This window comes from Cinclus cinclus, chromosome Z (assembly GCF_963662255.1).
Source record: "Cinclus cinclus chromosome Z, bCinCin1.1, whole genome shotgun sequence".
In the NCBI taxonomy this organism is placed as follows: domain Eukaryota; kingdom Metazoa; phylum Chordata; class Aves; order Passeriformes; family Cinclidae; genus Cinclus; species Cinclus cinclus.
Window position 1 is genome coordinate 83826773 of NC_085084.1, and position 16316 is coordinate 83843088.

A 16316-nucleotide genomic window follows, 5' to 3' on the forward strand; every position below is an offset into this window, starting at 1 on the left:
TTGGAGCAACCTAGAATAATGGAAGGTGTGCCTACCCATGGCAGGGGCTGGAACTAGTTTAAGGTCCCTTGCAAACCAAATCATTCCATGATTTTTCTGATTTTTGTGCTTCTTAGACAGCTGGCTGTAACCCCAGCATGACCTTACACCTGGTCAATATATACCTAGATTTGGAGTGATCTTTCTAACCCCAGGTCCCTGCTGCCCACAGAGACCTGCTCACACAGATCAGTGTCACAAAACTCAAGAGGAATCAGCAAAGGGTTTTGGGAGGCACTTGTCTGCTTCATCCTTCACCTGCAGTGCCTTTGATGGTGATCTGGAGCTTTTGATGCTTGCCATCACTGCTAGCTTGGCACCACGCAGGTATGAACAGCTCACATTTGGGGGCTCAGAATGGAAATGAACCAAATTGTAGCATAGATGAGATTGTTTTAACTCCTGTCCTCCCAGGTGTGTCTTAGTGCACATCAAGCCAGACAGGATGGGTGCATCCATCCTGCCTCAGTTTTCCATGCTGATCCCCACCTGAAGGATGAGGACAGAACCTGGAAACTGAAACTTGCCCACTGTCAAAAGCCATTTTGAAGGTGGTTCATGTGCTCAGCACCATGGGTCCAGCTGAAAGCACAGTCCATTTGGAGACAGCCAAATGCTGTCTGTCAGCAAATCCCTCTGGGAAGGGCACATCTGTGCTGGACAGAAGGCACAGCAGCGAGATGATGCTCATAGAGACTGACCTGCTGATGTACCCACCCAGCCCCTGGAGCACAGCAGAGGCTGAAGTCACATTCCTGGGGTAGGGTGGGAGCTCACAAGCCCATCTGGATACTCTTCTTGCCCACGTTCTTCAGTCCCCAGGACTCTGGTGGCTTCCACTCAAAGTCCTGCTCCATGGAAGTCAGGGACAATTAATGTGCCCCTGCCAGAGCACATGTGCAAGGAGGATGAGGAACAGGGAATGCCTAAAGGCAGGGTGAGGGGGGCAAAAAGAGCAACCACCTTTATTTCCCAGAGGCATGGGAGATGAAAAGGGTGGGAAATAGTCGAGGAAAACCCAAGGACTGGCTTCCTCCTCTTATTTTCCTCTTCACCTGCTGGCATAGGCCAGCAGTGTCCCAGCAGAGAGCACAAGGTATTTGTGAGATAGGGACAGGGTCAAACAGGAGCTGAATCCCCAGCACTGGGGTCCTTTCAGGATGAAGTGAGGAGAAATAAGAACAACATAAACAACCCAGCAGATTTTGGGCAGCCCATCCCTCCAGCCATGGGCTGATGGGGTGCATCCAAACTGAGAAGCCAAAAGCTGTGGGCACCTAACCAGGCCAATGGAGCCCAAGGCTCAGGACGATCCCACCCAGGTGTTACCCACCCCAGAGAGGCCCCACTCAGGGCTGGGGTGGGTGCTCCCACCACTGACCCCACACAGCATCTCTCCAGTCTGCCTCATCCACACAAAAAAAAAAAAAAAAAAAAAAATAAAAAAAAAAACACTTGGCACAGTTTGGGATCAAGTGTACATTTTTATTTTTTAATGGAACATAGACTCCTTTAGAAAAAGAAACATTCATCTGGATGATAACACCCATAGAAAAAACACCAATCTTGTGTTCTCTTTTTTTTTTTTTAATTTGGCATTTGTTATCTGCATTTATATTAAAGCAAAGTGCATCTTTCTTACCTTTTCCTCGTTTATACACATTGCACAATACATAAATAATGATGCTTATAAAACGTCTTTATATTTACAAGTAATAATATATTTATATATAACATAAAATACATTTTTTTCTTTAATAAATCTCAGGGTTTTTTTAAGGAGTCCTTTCTTTTGTGTGGGTGTTTTTCCAAAGCACTACAATGCTAAAGTTCCAAGAAGAATGCTCTCTTGTTCAATTAAACCTTTATATTTAGAAAAATAGCTTATGTTAAGGTCTAAACATGCTCATTGAGCTAAGAACAGTGTAAAAGTATCATACTTGTGTATGAATTCAAGAAGAAATGAAAGCACAACTGCATTTCCAGATAAGATGGTACCTGGATAACCTGATCTAAGCAGGTTACGACACACCGACTGTTGTGAACACTTTTTCTCTTGTTTTCCCCACTTGTTTTTCTTTAGTTTTGCTTTAATTTTGTTTTTAGGTTTAGAATTCTGTCACTACGCATTCTCAGCTCAAATGACCAAGCGCGGGCCGTATGCCCGAAGTCCCTCCACTGTTGTTTTCTCCCCTTACACCAATCCACAATCATAAAAAACATAGAAAAAGCAGTGGAACAATGAACACAGTGACAAGACATGAACCCAGCAACAAGAGAAACACGAAAGGTCGGTAAGAGACCTGTCTGGGAAGGTTTTTGCACCATCCTTCGGCGGCAACGCGGGGTTAGCACTGCTGGGGAAGGGGTCTCGGTGTCACCGTCACTGGGAAGGTGGTGCGTACAAAAATACAGTCATCTCCTTGTGTTGTCCAAGAGAAGGAGCTGTAACATAGAGCTAGTGGCTTTCAAATCCATCGATCCCCATTGGATAATCCTTTCAAGAGGCATGAAGTAATTATCTCGTGTGATCTATCCCCACTGCACCCTTCTCTCGCCCTTCTGAGAGTTATTGGTCATTCACACTTTTTAAAAATAGATATATTTATCAAAATACCCCAAAGGCAGAAAAAAAAAACAAAAAAACAAACAAACAAACAAGCAAACAAACAAAATCTTTCGTAAGCTATTTCTCAAAAAAACGAAGAAGGGTGAACAAAGTGAAACAAAACAAAAAACAAAACAAAAACAACAAAAAAAAAAAACAGTCTGCATGAAAAGCAAGCACTCAGAAGGAAGTAATAGCAGCAAAGTAGTATAGATGTCATGAGTTCACTCTGTCTCGAGTCACCGGTTGTTGAAAATAACCTCCAACCAGCAGGGGCAACTGCTGATGAACTGTCTCGTGTAGCACTGGCCCCAGCCTTTCACAAAGCTGATCTGCACGGTAAATCCGGTCCATGGCTGCTGCGTGAACTCGTGGTCATTGGGTCTCTGCAAGGTGTACGCCTTCTCGTAGTCAAAAGCCTTGATGGAAAACCCTGGGAACACTTTGTGAACCAGCAACGTCCTGGAGTCGGGGTTGTCCAGTGTGGCTGACTTGATGAAGATGGGGTAACTGCTGCGGTTGTACACCCACACTCCGTCCACTTCCTTGGTGAGCTGGATGCCGTAGCCGATCTTGCTGCGCACCTTCTGCACCAGCTGGCTTTTGTTGTCTGAGTTGAGCTGTCCGAGGCAGAAACCATTCCCCTGAGGTAGATCATAGAAGATATCCAGGGAGGGCTCTTGGACAGAGTACAGCCGACCCACGCGTGTCTTCTCTTCCCAGTATGCCACCACACACCAGTGTGACCTATCCCCTGGCTCCTGAAGAACTTGAGAATCTGCAGAACAGGGAGGAAAGAAGAAAAAAAAAAAAAAAAGGAGATTTAGCATCAATGGAATTAATACAAACCTGCAGGACCTTGCCTGCCCATGGCTTCTGCATACATCCATGTCCACAGTGCATCCACTATTTCCAATAAAACATCTCCAGGTCTGGGACACTCTTGTGTAGTTTCAGTGCCTAGTTCCAGTTTGATTTACAGGTCCTGAATGACAAAGTCAATGACAGTGACACAGCCAGCCTCACCCAAACCAACACCAGGACCACCTCCAGTGCCAACAGGAGAGGTGAGATGCTGGTGCAACCAAACACCTGAACCCCCTGATTTATACCTAGTGAATGATGGATTTATTTCCATAAATGACAATCTAGTGTGCACAGACACTGAAAAAAATGAGATGCTGCTAAGAAAACCACACTGAAAATCACCCCACTGGACCAGAGGGGATGAGAACTTGATTGCTCTGGTTCACAGGGCTTTTCCCTGCCCACAGGGCCTGGGTGAGGGATGGTATGGGGACATGAGATGCCACCCCAACCTATGGGAAGTGCCAAAAGATAGAGAGAATCAAAAAAAATCTCATGCAATTATATTAAAATAACAATTTTGTGTTTAAAAAATTGCTTGAAAACTTGCAAAAAGCCAAATTCATTCGTGTATCCCTTTCCTCAGCTCCCTTTCCCACAGTTACCCCATGCAGCATAGCAATGATGTAGGAGGAAAAAGCAAGACAGGAGGAGGGAAAAAATGTGAGAAGGCCCCTTTTCCTGACAGAGCATCCCAAGCAGCCTGGCGCTGCTCGGCGGGTAATTCCTTCCAGCCTCAGTAGGCATGTTAAGACCTGGGAACTATTCATCTCTATAATAGTATTAAAAAAAAAAAAAAAAGTCAAGCTGGGAGCGCAAGTTAGTGAGCACTATCAAAATAATCCCCTGAACTATGAGGGAAACTGCTGGAGCTGAGATGGTGGGTGACCCAGCAACCAAAAAGCTCTTCCTGCAGCACCCCCCAACCCCTCCCTCCCCAGGGCAACATGCTGGCTGCCTGCTCTATTTTTTGCTATTAATAAGCCCATTTTCTCCAGTTTTCCTCCCATCTTGTTCAAGCCCTGCACTGTGCTTTTAAGAGAGGAGAGAGAGAGAGGGAAAAAAAAAAAAAAAACATAAGCCCAACCACACACTTTTAATTTCCTCATTTCTATGCCAGCGAGGAAAATATTTCTCCAGTTGCTTGAGGCAGCTACTAAAAATGGGCCTGACTGTCTATGTCTCAAAATAGGGACCCCCATTCCCAGGTGAAAGCATGGATGGGGGTTCTGGTCATGCTGGGGTGATCCCTGGGACAGATTCTGTCGAGGCACACCCCAGTTTGCCCTTCCACTCCCTTTTTTTGGTGCCTCCCAAGACTTTGCTGTGGATAACTTTATGTCCTGCTGAAACCTGGGACTGAGGAGGGGCAGGGAGGGCAGTCTGGGTTACTTCCTCCCCACTAACCCATGCAAAAGTGAATCCAGAGGGTCAAGAAACAACCCCAGGATGGAGTTTCCACCACCTGTCTGGGAAAGAGAAGAATCTAGGAGGGATGCTTCTGGATTCAGGGGAAGGATGCTCCTCAATCCAAAGGGGGATCTCTGTTGACCACCCACTACCTCTCTCCTCACTGTCAATCTGCCAATTATGTTCAGAGCCTTTTGGGTTTTGCTTCACAGCAGTTGAGGAATTTTTGAGCCATTGGACCCCTGCTGAAATTCCTATAGGTTTTCTATCAATTTGAACATAAAAGCATCCCTTTCAGGAGGTGGCAGGGGGGGAAAAAATACTTTTTCACCTGGTATTTGTGCTTGCATCAGTGAAGACCATGTAACAACTAGTTCACTGCTGCTTACAGAGAGCTATTTAATGGGTAGAGCATTCAAGGAGAAAAAAAAAAACAAACCTACCAATAATAATTTAAAAAAATAGAAAACTGCCTTGGCGATGAATGAACAGACCTTTATGGAGGGCTGGAAGTTCATGAATGAATCCCACTAGGTTTCTGAATGACATGGGGTGACCAAACCTCAAGGACAAATCTTAGGTAATCCGGGATGTTTGAGTTTTTTTTAAGGAGCTGATGCCAGCACACAGTATAAATATGCCAGAGCCTCTTCCGTTTGTGGGCTTCAGCTGTTGACTGCATGTCTAGTCAAAAATCCATGAGAATATAAGGACTGATCTTGGATAAACAGGCTCAGCCTCCTTGCCAGCCACCACCAAAGCTGCTTTTTACAGTTGTTGGGACCCCAGAGGAGTCCCCTTGCTCCCCACCCACCTCCCTGGTTCTGGCATCTGCCAGGAAAAGGGGTGGGAAAAGCTAGTGGCATCACTCTGACAGGAGAGGAGGTGGCAGGAGAGAAGGAAAAAGTGACTCAAGAGATGCTTCCTACAGTGACAGACTTTCCTTTTTTTCTTTTTTCTTTTTTTTTTTTTTTTTTTTTTTTTTTTTGCCAAGAGACTTTTTTTGGTGTCAATAATCACGGATCTGTGGAAGTGAAGCAAACAGAAGTATTATGCTCAAAAACACCCTGCTGGGTTCATCCTGTGCAATCTGGGGTCATGGCAGGCACCTACCACCCAACTCCCATCTCCACCTGCTGCAAACTCACACAGAAACCCAGATCCCAGGAAAATCCACAGCCACATCCTCCTCAACACATCCTCGTGTGTGACAGCCCATAGACGGCTGCAAACCCTTTGGGATCCCTGTTTTGAGTTAAAAGCATCGTTTTTACAAGCTCCTCTGTGCAAACAGATCCCTTTCTAAATGCCAGGAAAACTCCCAGCAAACTGGGAGCGTTCCCATACCCCAGCAAACAATGATAATGTTTAATGCTATAAACATCTGCGCTATTATTTAGTTATTAAGGATCCCTCCATTTGCTGCTATCACTGGGTTATTTAGGATTTTCCATGGTTTCCATTACAGCCTGCCTTGAGTCTCCAGCAGGCTCCCCCCGGCGCGTTGTGCAAGCTCATTGTGAAGAAAAAATAATAGTATAGAAATAACTGAAAATAAAGTGAGTTTGCCCTCAGAAATTCAGGGAATTAGTGGTATTGGTCACTCATAGTCAGGTCTACAGAGAACATCCATTCACATCAGCTCTTCACAGAGGCAAGAAACCAAAGCAATACCCCAAAGCCCCCTGGGGTAACATTTTTTGTAATTTTGGTGCAGATGGTTCATCACTGGTGACGTCCCAGCACAACAATATTGTGCACCATATCCCATTCCCACTCTTTTTTTTTTTTCATATTTTTTACACCTTCCTGGATTTTCCTGAGAGGCTGTCCCAATTTTGCCAATGCATCCATTGCCCTCCATAAAAACATCATCCCAGCCAAGTCTCAGCAGGCCAATCATCACAAGAGGCTATGAGTCCCCACCACTTGCCTTGACCTCCAAAACCATCTTGTCCTGCTTGAAGTTTCTCAGTAAAAGACCACAGTGAGGATTCTTCCACACTGGGGGTGCACATGGTGTCTGTGGGCTCAGGACATGACCCTCCTCCTGCTGAAAGATCTTCATCCATACAGAAACCCAGGAGGATGGGATACCAAAGCAATAACCCCCAAAAAATCGACAGCAGCAGAAACAACAGTGGGTATAGGACATTCACACCACAGAAACACACAAATTTATCAAGTACCACATTTGGCTCTTTCCAAGCTATGGCAGAAGGACTCACATCTTGCCTTGCTTGCAAGTGGCAGGAAATTTCTGGTGTGGCTTTTCTCCCCATCACATGATGAGTTTTAATTTGAAGAAAGCATGTCATCCCTACTTTTTTTCTTTCCAAGCTCCAGCAGTTTTATTAGGAGTTTGGGAAGAAAAAGTTCTCTTTTTTGTAATTCACAGAGAACCAATGCATTTTAGCAAAATCAAATTTAAAAAATAATAATCACCAACTAAAACAACACAGCTCCTGTCCTGGGGTTATTTTAGATCTCTGCTGTCCTTCGGATCTCAGCCTTGTCCCAGTGCCAGGTTCATGAATGTAAAGGGGAGCTAGGCTAGGGATCTTTTGGTTTTGTTCTGGGGCTTTTTTTAGTTAAAGGTTTTTTGTAGTCAACTAAACTTGAAAGAAAAGAGCAAGTTTAGCACACACAGAGCTATCTGACCCACCAGAACTGCCCCCAGTTGACCACATCAAGAGTTGTCAAAATTATGACCTGTATCTGTGACAACAACTCAATGCTGAAAATGGGAATTAAAATGGCCTTACTGATGAGGATTTTAAATGCCTGTAATTGGATCTTTCATCAATGACATCAACTTTAGAGGCAAATTAAACTATCCAAATGTAGAAGTGTTCAGAACTATGTATGTCCACTTCTGGTAACAAATGCAGATACACACTTATTTTTTTGAAAAAGCTGTTTTGATCCTGAGCTTTTTCTCATGCTCTTCCTAAAGTTCTCGCCATCTCACTCCCTCCTCTTCCCTCAATCTGAGGTCTGGATTTCCCATCAAACATCAACCCTGGCACAATACTCACTACAGTAGCATTGACCCTGAACTGCCAACAAAAGTCCCCTCATTTTCAAAAATTATTTGGGCTGGAAGGGATCTTAAAGACCCCACCCTCCCAGCCAGCAATTCCCAATTCCCAATATCCCATCCATCCCTGCCCTCTGCCAGTGGAAGCCATTGCCCGTGTCCTGTCCCTGCATGACTTGTCCCCAGTCCCTGTCCAGCTCTCCTGGAGCCCCTTCAGGCCCTGCCAGGGGCTCTGAGCTCTCCCTGGAGCCTTCTCTTGTGCAGCTGAGCACCCCCAGCTCTGCCAGGCTGGCTCCAGAGCAGAGGGGCTCCAGCCCTGGAGCATCTCCGTGCCCTCCTCTGGACTGGCTCCAGCAGCTCCACGTCCTTGTGCTGTTGGGAGAGTCCAAGACCTGGAGAGAACCCTGCCTGGCTTTCCAGGAGAGAGCTTTCTGCTGGAAAATAAGTACCATGGGTACTGCCAAGGAGCAGATGAACACATTACAGTTCTTCCTCCTTTATCCACCAGCACACACAGAGGGCATTTGTGTTTAAAAAAAAATTAGCTGGACTGGTGTCAGCACAGCATGTCTGGCTGGGGCCAGGGCTGAGACCAAGCTCAGCATGTCTAGCACCTGATAATCTCTCTTGGCTGACCTTAAGTGGCATTTGTGTGTCCAGGACAGTTCCATGACCCTCATCTTCTCCTACACTTTGAGATGTAAAAGATGGAGACACAAGCCCCAGAGATTTTCATGGGGGTTTAAATGCTCTTCTGGAGGGTCCTCAGGACTTCTCCAGTTGCAGTTTTTCCCCTCCTGTTACTGGCAAATGCTGATTTTGTAGGGTCTCAGGAACAACAGCCCCCTGACTCCTTATTTAAGAAGTGAAAGGCATTGCATCAAGGTGGGGAGAACACAGAGCGTAGGGTGCTCATCAAAACAAAGAAAAATGGACACTCAAAAGGATAATCTCACTTCCTTTCTAGTCTGTCATGTGACTTACAGGGTGGAAGAAGAGAACAAAACTAAACAAAACAAAACCAACCAAATAGATAAACAAACAAACAAAACAAAGAGAAATACCGAAAAGCTAGATTTCCAGGTTCATTCAGCAAAAGCAAAGGGGGAAAAAAGGCCAAATTAAAGGATAAATCCACATTAAAGTATATATCCTGCTGCAGAAAAGGGGCCTTATGCCTTTAACAAAGTTTGTGGGCAGCCTGGAGATTCCACCCATAGCAGTTTTTGACCCAAACCTTTTGTATCTCCCAGCACACAAGGGCTTCACCTCTGCCAGGAACCCCTGCTTTTGATGGCTGGGATGGTTTCTGAAAGCCCAATTTCCAGCACAGTCCTGTGTTAAGCTCCTGTTGTTAGCAGAAGAAATAAACTCTAATCTTCTTGCAGGGATGGCACTGCCCTGGGGGGCCCGTGGGGTTCCTCCAGCTCCCCAGAACAAGAGCCCCCAAGAGCTGAGACAGTCTGTCACGTCAACACCTACTTAAGGAGCCTTTAATCTGTGGATTATTGACATGATAGACCATAACATCTCTTTAGAAGCCATTACAGCCCATCGTGTCAGTAGGTACTTATGCAGTCCTTAATCCATGGATTGACAGGCTAGACCATAAATTTGTGTCTATGTCTAATTAGACGGCTCTTATTACTCAGCATATATGGTAGTCATGAGGGCTAAAGAGCCTTAAGATTACTTTTTTAATTTATTAACAAGTTGTTCAATCAATCACTCAAATGGCTCCTTGTTGCTTGCAAAATCAGTCAACCTTGCATGAAAATAAATGGTAAGTTTCACCACAAGATTTCAATTTGCTGATGTTTACTGAGATTGCGTCTGATGAGGTCAATCAGGATAAAATATGGCAGAAGCCATCAGGGGAAGTCTCATATTTCCCCATTTATGGAGGGCTTTGGTTCAGGTTTGTATTAATGGTGACCTGAAAGTTTAGGAGGGCTTTGCTCAGTCCCCAGGTGACCCAACCAAAAACTGCCATCACCTTCCCCGGGGCTGGGAATCCCCCTTGTGAAATCAGGACAAAAATGAGGTCAGGTGAGACGGTGGGTAGAGATGATTCACCCCTGAGGACATCCCCTCAGGTTCCCACACCAGCTTGGTGCTGCCCTGAGTCAGCCTTCCCCCAACCTGGAACCCAGCCCTGACCTTTCTGAGGATCAATTCAGCAAGAATATAAAAAGTGAGAAAGACAGAAAGACAGACAGACAGAAAGAAAGACAGAAATAAGCCCTGCAAGCATGTTTTTGCAGAGCTAAAGAGACTCAAGAGCAAATACCACTATGGCAGATGCCAAGGCTGGACCAGGAGTAATTTCCAAAATTATTAAAAAACTTACTAAAAAATATAGGGTGATCCATGTCCCCTGCATTTACAGGACAGCAGAGAAAGAGCCCAAGTGAAACTGCCGAGTTCATGGAGTTGACCAAACCAGAAATTTGATTCATAAACATCCTATTAGTCACTGCTACTGTCTAATTACGGTGATTAATCAATTACCCCAGCTAAAAACTACTCTAGAAGAGAAGAACCTTTTTCTTGTGACCATTCTCTTTAAAAGCCAAGCAAGGCTGGAGCTACAAGGTGGTGAGGTGGAGGGGGTGGAAATATGCAGGCACACACCAAAAATGCCTGTCTGCCTGTCTCCAGTGGTTAGAGGAGCCAGCTGACTCCAGTTTCCTCCATACCAGGCTTCAGGCCTCATCAGCCATGCAAATTACAGAGTACCGTGCTGTCTGAAGGCCGAATTTCAACTCAGCTCAGAGAAAAGCCTTAGAGGATGGGTGGGGATGAAGAAGCCAGCCAAATCCATTCATAATATTTACAGTAAATGGGCCTCTTTGCTGTTGTTTAGTATACAGTCAGCCTAATTATTTTTGAAGTTTTAATTTAAAGAACCTTCTTTATCTGCCTCTCCTTCTGCACCCCTCAAAGGTGTGGGAAAACTTTTCCCTTGTTTCAAAAAAGCAGTAGGACGGGAATCCCTTCCCCAAACTCCAACTCAACACTTGGGTGGGACAACGGGATGCTGCAAGAGGTGAGACCCTTCCAGAGCAGCCCCACCAAAATCCATGGGGTTTTTAAGACTCCCAGGCTATCCAAAGAATCACAAGGGCATGCAGATCCATGTGGAAACCCCCAGAAATCCCATTTTTGCTGCATGTGTCTCTGTTGCTGTTCTGTGCTGGTGGGGACTTGCTGGCTCAGGAGGTGGTGCAGGTGCAATCTCCAACCTTCTCCCCTCCCTTGAGGCAACCCGTAGTAATCTCACTTTTGTAACAAATCAGCCAAAAGACTTGTCTGGAAAACACAGCCCAGCGCTCATGGGATGCTGCCCTGGGAACTCCAAGTGACTCAGGGCTGGTACCAGCCCCAGCTCCCAGAGAGGAGCAACCAGCTCCATGCTCCAGGCTCAGCAGCTACCAGGACACACCTCTTCCCCACCCATACCCAACCCAGATATCAACCAGAAACCTTCTGAGAAAGAGAAACCAGTGCACAAAGGGCTCCTGACTTACTGCAATGCAAATCAGATGTGAGCACGAGCTCGCCAAGAACAGCTCACCAAGAATCTCTCTCCCGGCTTGAGCTGTGCTGGAGGCTCCTGTGGCAGCATCCTGCCCATCACCTTTCTGGGATAAATCATGCCACAGATGCTGAAGCCACCAGAGGCCACTGAGCCATGCCAGCCTTGGGGTCACAGCCCTCCTCAATGCAGTCACCCAGCTGGGGGCTTAGAGAATGACTTTAAAAAGCTTTTGGAATGAAAAGTAAAGCTTAGCTGTTGCAAGGCAGGGATGAAGCCACCAGCACCGTGGATCCCCATCAGGGATCCCCACCTCCAGCACCCTGGGATGCCCTGGGTAGGATAAGGATACAGCCTCCAGGAAAGCCACAACCCTCCACTGACAACATGTAGCCATGTGGTTTACACATTAAAAACCTTGTTAAGACCTTAATAAAAACTGAAGTAGAGCACTCTACGATTTCCACATGGATACCTAATACACAGATGTGCGTCAGGATTTTTCTCCCCCCGACTGCACTATACACACACACAACGCAGCATCACTGCTGTTCTTATTCCAATACTGAAAAGAAAAAAAAACCTCTCTCTGCAGCACACTGACCTAGAATTCTCCCCTGAAGACTGAAAACAGACATAAATACATGTTTCTCCCCACACCAAAAAAATTAAAAAGCCCACTTCCCCCAGCAACTTTTCCCAGAGCAGCATCTCCCTTGCAGGGATGTAAACCCGTGGAAAAAACAGAGTAGGAACAAAAGTCCTTTTCACGTTCGTCGTGCCCCGCTCCGTAACAATTATGAAAACTGTTTAGCTGGGCTGGCATTTGGAGCATTTACTGCATTCCTGCCAATAAATTCCAGTCCCGGATCCGATGGAAAAGGCCCCCTCCCTCCCTCCCTCCCTCCCTCCCTCCCTCCCTTTTCCCCTCCCTCCCTTGCCTTCATTCCTCCTGGCTTTCTTTACAACCTAATACCCTGTCGACTCGGGGCCAGGGCCTACTTAGGGGGAAAAAAAAACACCCAGCGCCAGACTGGAGACAGCAGGCAGACTGAAAAAGTTAATCATTACTTCTGTCTGCCTTCATAATCTAATCACGCCTATTCCTAAGAGCAGGAGGCAGAGCACGGCATACATAGAATATACATATCCCAGGGTCACCGCCCAGGGATGGACAGACGGACACACGGACAGCACCAGCCCGGGGAGGGGGCAACCAAGGGATAGACAGACAGGATGGATGGCGTTGGGAATGAGTTCACAAGCCTGGCCATGCACACACACACCCCTCCCCTCACCTCTCACTTTGCTCTGGATTAATAATGCCTAGCAATTATAGAGAATATTATATTCATTAAGTAATTAACCCTCCTGGCGCTCTGGAAGAGCTGGCACCCCCTTTTCACAGACAGAGGCCAGCAGAGGTTTGCCCCAGGCTATAAAACGGGGCAGGTTGGCAGCACACAGGTTAAAAAAAAAAGGTCCCACCATGACCAGGTTGACTGTCACCAACAGCCAGTAGCATCCTCATAAGAGAACAAAACTCGGTGGATTTGGGGTGTCACCAACAGCCAGCAGCATTGTCCCATGGGAAAAAACTCAGGGGATTTGAGTGTCACCAACAGCCAGCTGCATCCTCGCAAGGGGACAAAACTCAGGGGGTTTGAGTGTCAGCAACAGCCAGCAGCATCCTCTCATGGGCACAAAGCCCATGGGAACTGGGCATCACTAGGATGCAGCAGCATCCTCCCATGGGGATGAAACCCAAGGGATTTGGGCATCACTAAGACCCGGGAGCATCCTCATGCAAGGATAAAGCCCGGGGAATCTGAGGCTTGGCAAGCCCTGCATCACACCAGCTTCTCCAGAAAATAACTGCAGTGCAACTCTCAGGTGAGCCAAGGCTTCATGCTCTTGACACCCAGGATACATTTTCCATGCTTGGCTGTGACAAAGAACAGTAAAACTACAGGCCTCTGCTTATGATTTATGGGTTTGTTCCTTATCGAGAGCTAAAAACTCTCAGACTGGCTTCCAAAGAAAATGAATTCATCAGTTCAAATGCAATGATGTAACATCAGGCTCCCAGCTCCTTTTCCAAATAAAACTCCTGTTACTTGATTCCTGCTTGAAGAAGCATTTTATGGAGTTATTGACTCTGTCCTGGGAAGGTGCTGCCAGAGCCTGGCCGTGGGGTCACTGACAGCTGTCCCACGTGGGTGAGCAGGACCTCAACTCTTGGCTTAATTACTTGACTGTTTTGCCATTTCCCCTGCTTTTCTACTCAAAACCTCACCTTGCACACCAATGTGCAAACAGACACTCAACTCCTCTGTTATTATATTGCATTACCCACCATGCAGGGGGCTTTTCCTCAGCAGTGATGCCTGGTAATTTTTATCACCTATAAATTCGACCCATGGCCTTCCATCACCAAAAAAAAAAAAAAAAAAAAAAAAAAAAATTACTGGATCCACAGCCAACCTCACCACTTATGAAAGTGACACACCTGAATTTCCACCACATTCCTAACGGCCAGTTTTCTCCACCACAAAGTCACTTCTTCTTGATGAAGTTCTGGTTTCTATGAACAAAATTTCTTTAACCTGTGTAATTATTATATATATTATATATATGTATAATTATATATATAATTCTATACAGATATAGAACATATTCAGTACATAATTAATATATTGAACATATTAAACTTATATATCTATAGAATATATACATTATATGTAGACTATATCTTACATAATTATATAGATATAGAATTAATTATCTCCATACGTATTCAACCTACACATAGAGATGGAATAGATTTTACTCAACATTTAACCATCCACAGTCTCACTTACTATGTACATCTATAAGATACATATTTGCAGCTAGGGTTAAGAGCCCAAGCAGTACTTCATTACTCCTTTAATGCCAATATTTTCCTTTCCACATGCTCAGGGAAAAGTCACGGGAGCCAGGACTTCACCCCAAAGCTGGCACACCAAACCCCAGCACTCCAACAAGGATCCCACTTAAGGGAGGGTGAGGAATGGCCACAGAGCCAGGCACAGGTCATCACACACAGGGGAGCATCACCAGGACCTCCTGCAACTTCAGCACTGCCAGCACAACCCAAACAGGGAGGTTGAAGCCAGTAGGTTTTTTATGTAGTGAGGTTAAAAGGGTAGAGAAGGGCTGAGCCAGCTCTTACAGGGTGGTTTTTTGTTGGTTGGGGTTGTTTTTTTGTTTTTTTTTTTTTTCCTTTTTTGTTGTTTTTTTTTTCCCCCTTGCAAGTTAAAACCAAGATAATGACACTGGGTGGGGACCAATTTGAAGGGCTGAGCAGCCAAACCAAAATTAGTCTCCCAGCCAAGAGCTTCCTAGGCCTCACAGTTTGGGGAAGGAAGCTGAGAAAAAGCATGAAAATCAAAAAAAATAAAAAATTCCTCTGGAAGCTGGACCGTCCGCTCAAGCAAAGGTGACCCTGCTAGTCAAATATTTTTCAACATAATAAAAATAAAATCAAGTACTGGAGCAGCCTGCCTTGGAAAAGCAGGGCCTATGAAATGGTGTTTTTTCCTCCTTTTTTCTCCTTTTCTTTCTTTTCCCTCCCTGGGCACTTTCTTTCCTTTCACTAATAACTATGTTTTCTTGCATTTTTTTCTTGGCTCTTTCCTCATAGAAGGCTGATGTAATTTCCTGTCTTGTCCCAATGTTTCCTGTTAATTAACAGGGTGAAAGTTATCATCATGCATTTAAATGGCAACCCAAAAAAGGGAAGGGAAAAAAAATGGGAAAAATAAAAAAGAGAAATAGAAAGAAATGAGAGTTTGCTACCTATTAGCAAACACCACATCACATCCCCAGCAGCACAAAACACCTTGGAAAACGTTTTTTGGAACTGATGACTTGAACCCATGGGCAAAGACCCCCCCAAGGGTGGCAGCAGGTCTGTGCACAGGGGATCCAAGCCCTCACCCTGCCCTGGATGGGGATGGAAAATCCCTGCAATGCTTGCCCAGAAAAGCTCTTTTCTTTCATTAAGCAGGAAAATCAGAGAAGGGAAACAAGGAGATGGAAAACAGGAAGAAGAAAGAAAACTAGTAGACGAAGAAAAAAGAAGGAAAATAGAAAAAGGAAAAAAGGAGAAGGAGAAAATTAAGGAGGAGAAGGGGGAAAAGGAAGAAGATAAGGGAGAAAAAGAAGAAAAAACGGGGAAGAAAAAGAAGAAAAAAGAAGGAAAACAAGAAAAGAAAATGGAAGGAAAAAGGCCAGGGAAAAAAAAAAGCCAACCCAGAAATAAAGTATAATAACTTGCAGAGAAGAGGCAGGCAGCAACACCCAAGACGTTGCATTATTTAAAAGAAGAATAGAGGAGGAAAAAAAAAAAAGAAGAAAGTAAACCCAGGGGCTAATCCAAAGACAGCAGGCGGAAATCCTGTGAGCCGCCAAGCTCCTTCCCTTGCCTGCCCTCAGCCCCGTGCAGGATCAGGCTCCTCCGTGCCCTCTGTTCCTCAACAGCAGCTGTGACGCAGCCGGTACCGCGGCGGTACCGCGGCCGAGCCGGCAGCCCCGGAACGCCAACGGCGGGCGAAAACAAAGTGATTTAGGCAAAAAGCGAGGGTGGTTAGAACAGAGGCTGTGCCTCAGCGGTTAATAATATCCCAGCGCTGAAAATAAACTGGGAAGGAAGCTCCTTTGTGACAGTAGGCAGGCGGCCAGGCTGCAGCGTGGGTCATTCACGCTGGCGGGGGACAGCAGAGGGGTTGGCACCCACCCACTGCCCAGCCTGTCGCCCTGCTGGGGCACAG

General features: G+C 45.7%; 1 protein-coding gene across 1 annotated transcript in view; it reads right to left on the reverse strand.

Moving 5' to 3' along the window:
* Positions 1 to 1279: 1279 nt before the first annotated feature.
* The window catches only part of SMAD7 (SMAD family member 7), a 28363-nt gene continuing 13326 nt past the window's right edge, over positions 1280 to 16316 (reverse strand). Inside the window, exon 5 of the mRNA XM_062513237.1 lies at positions 1280 to 3425. Coding sequence (XP_062369221.1) covers positions 2887 to 3425 — 539 coding nt within the window. The 3' untranslated portion in view covers positions 1280 to 2886. The remainder of the gene's footprint in view (positions 3426 to 16316) is intronic.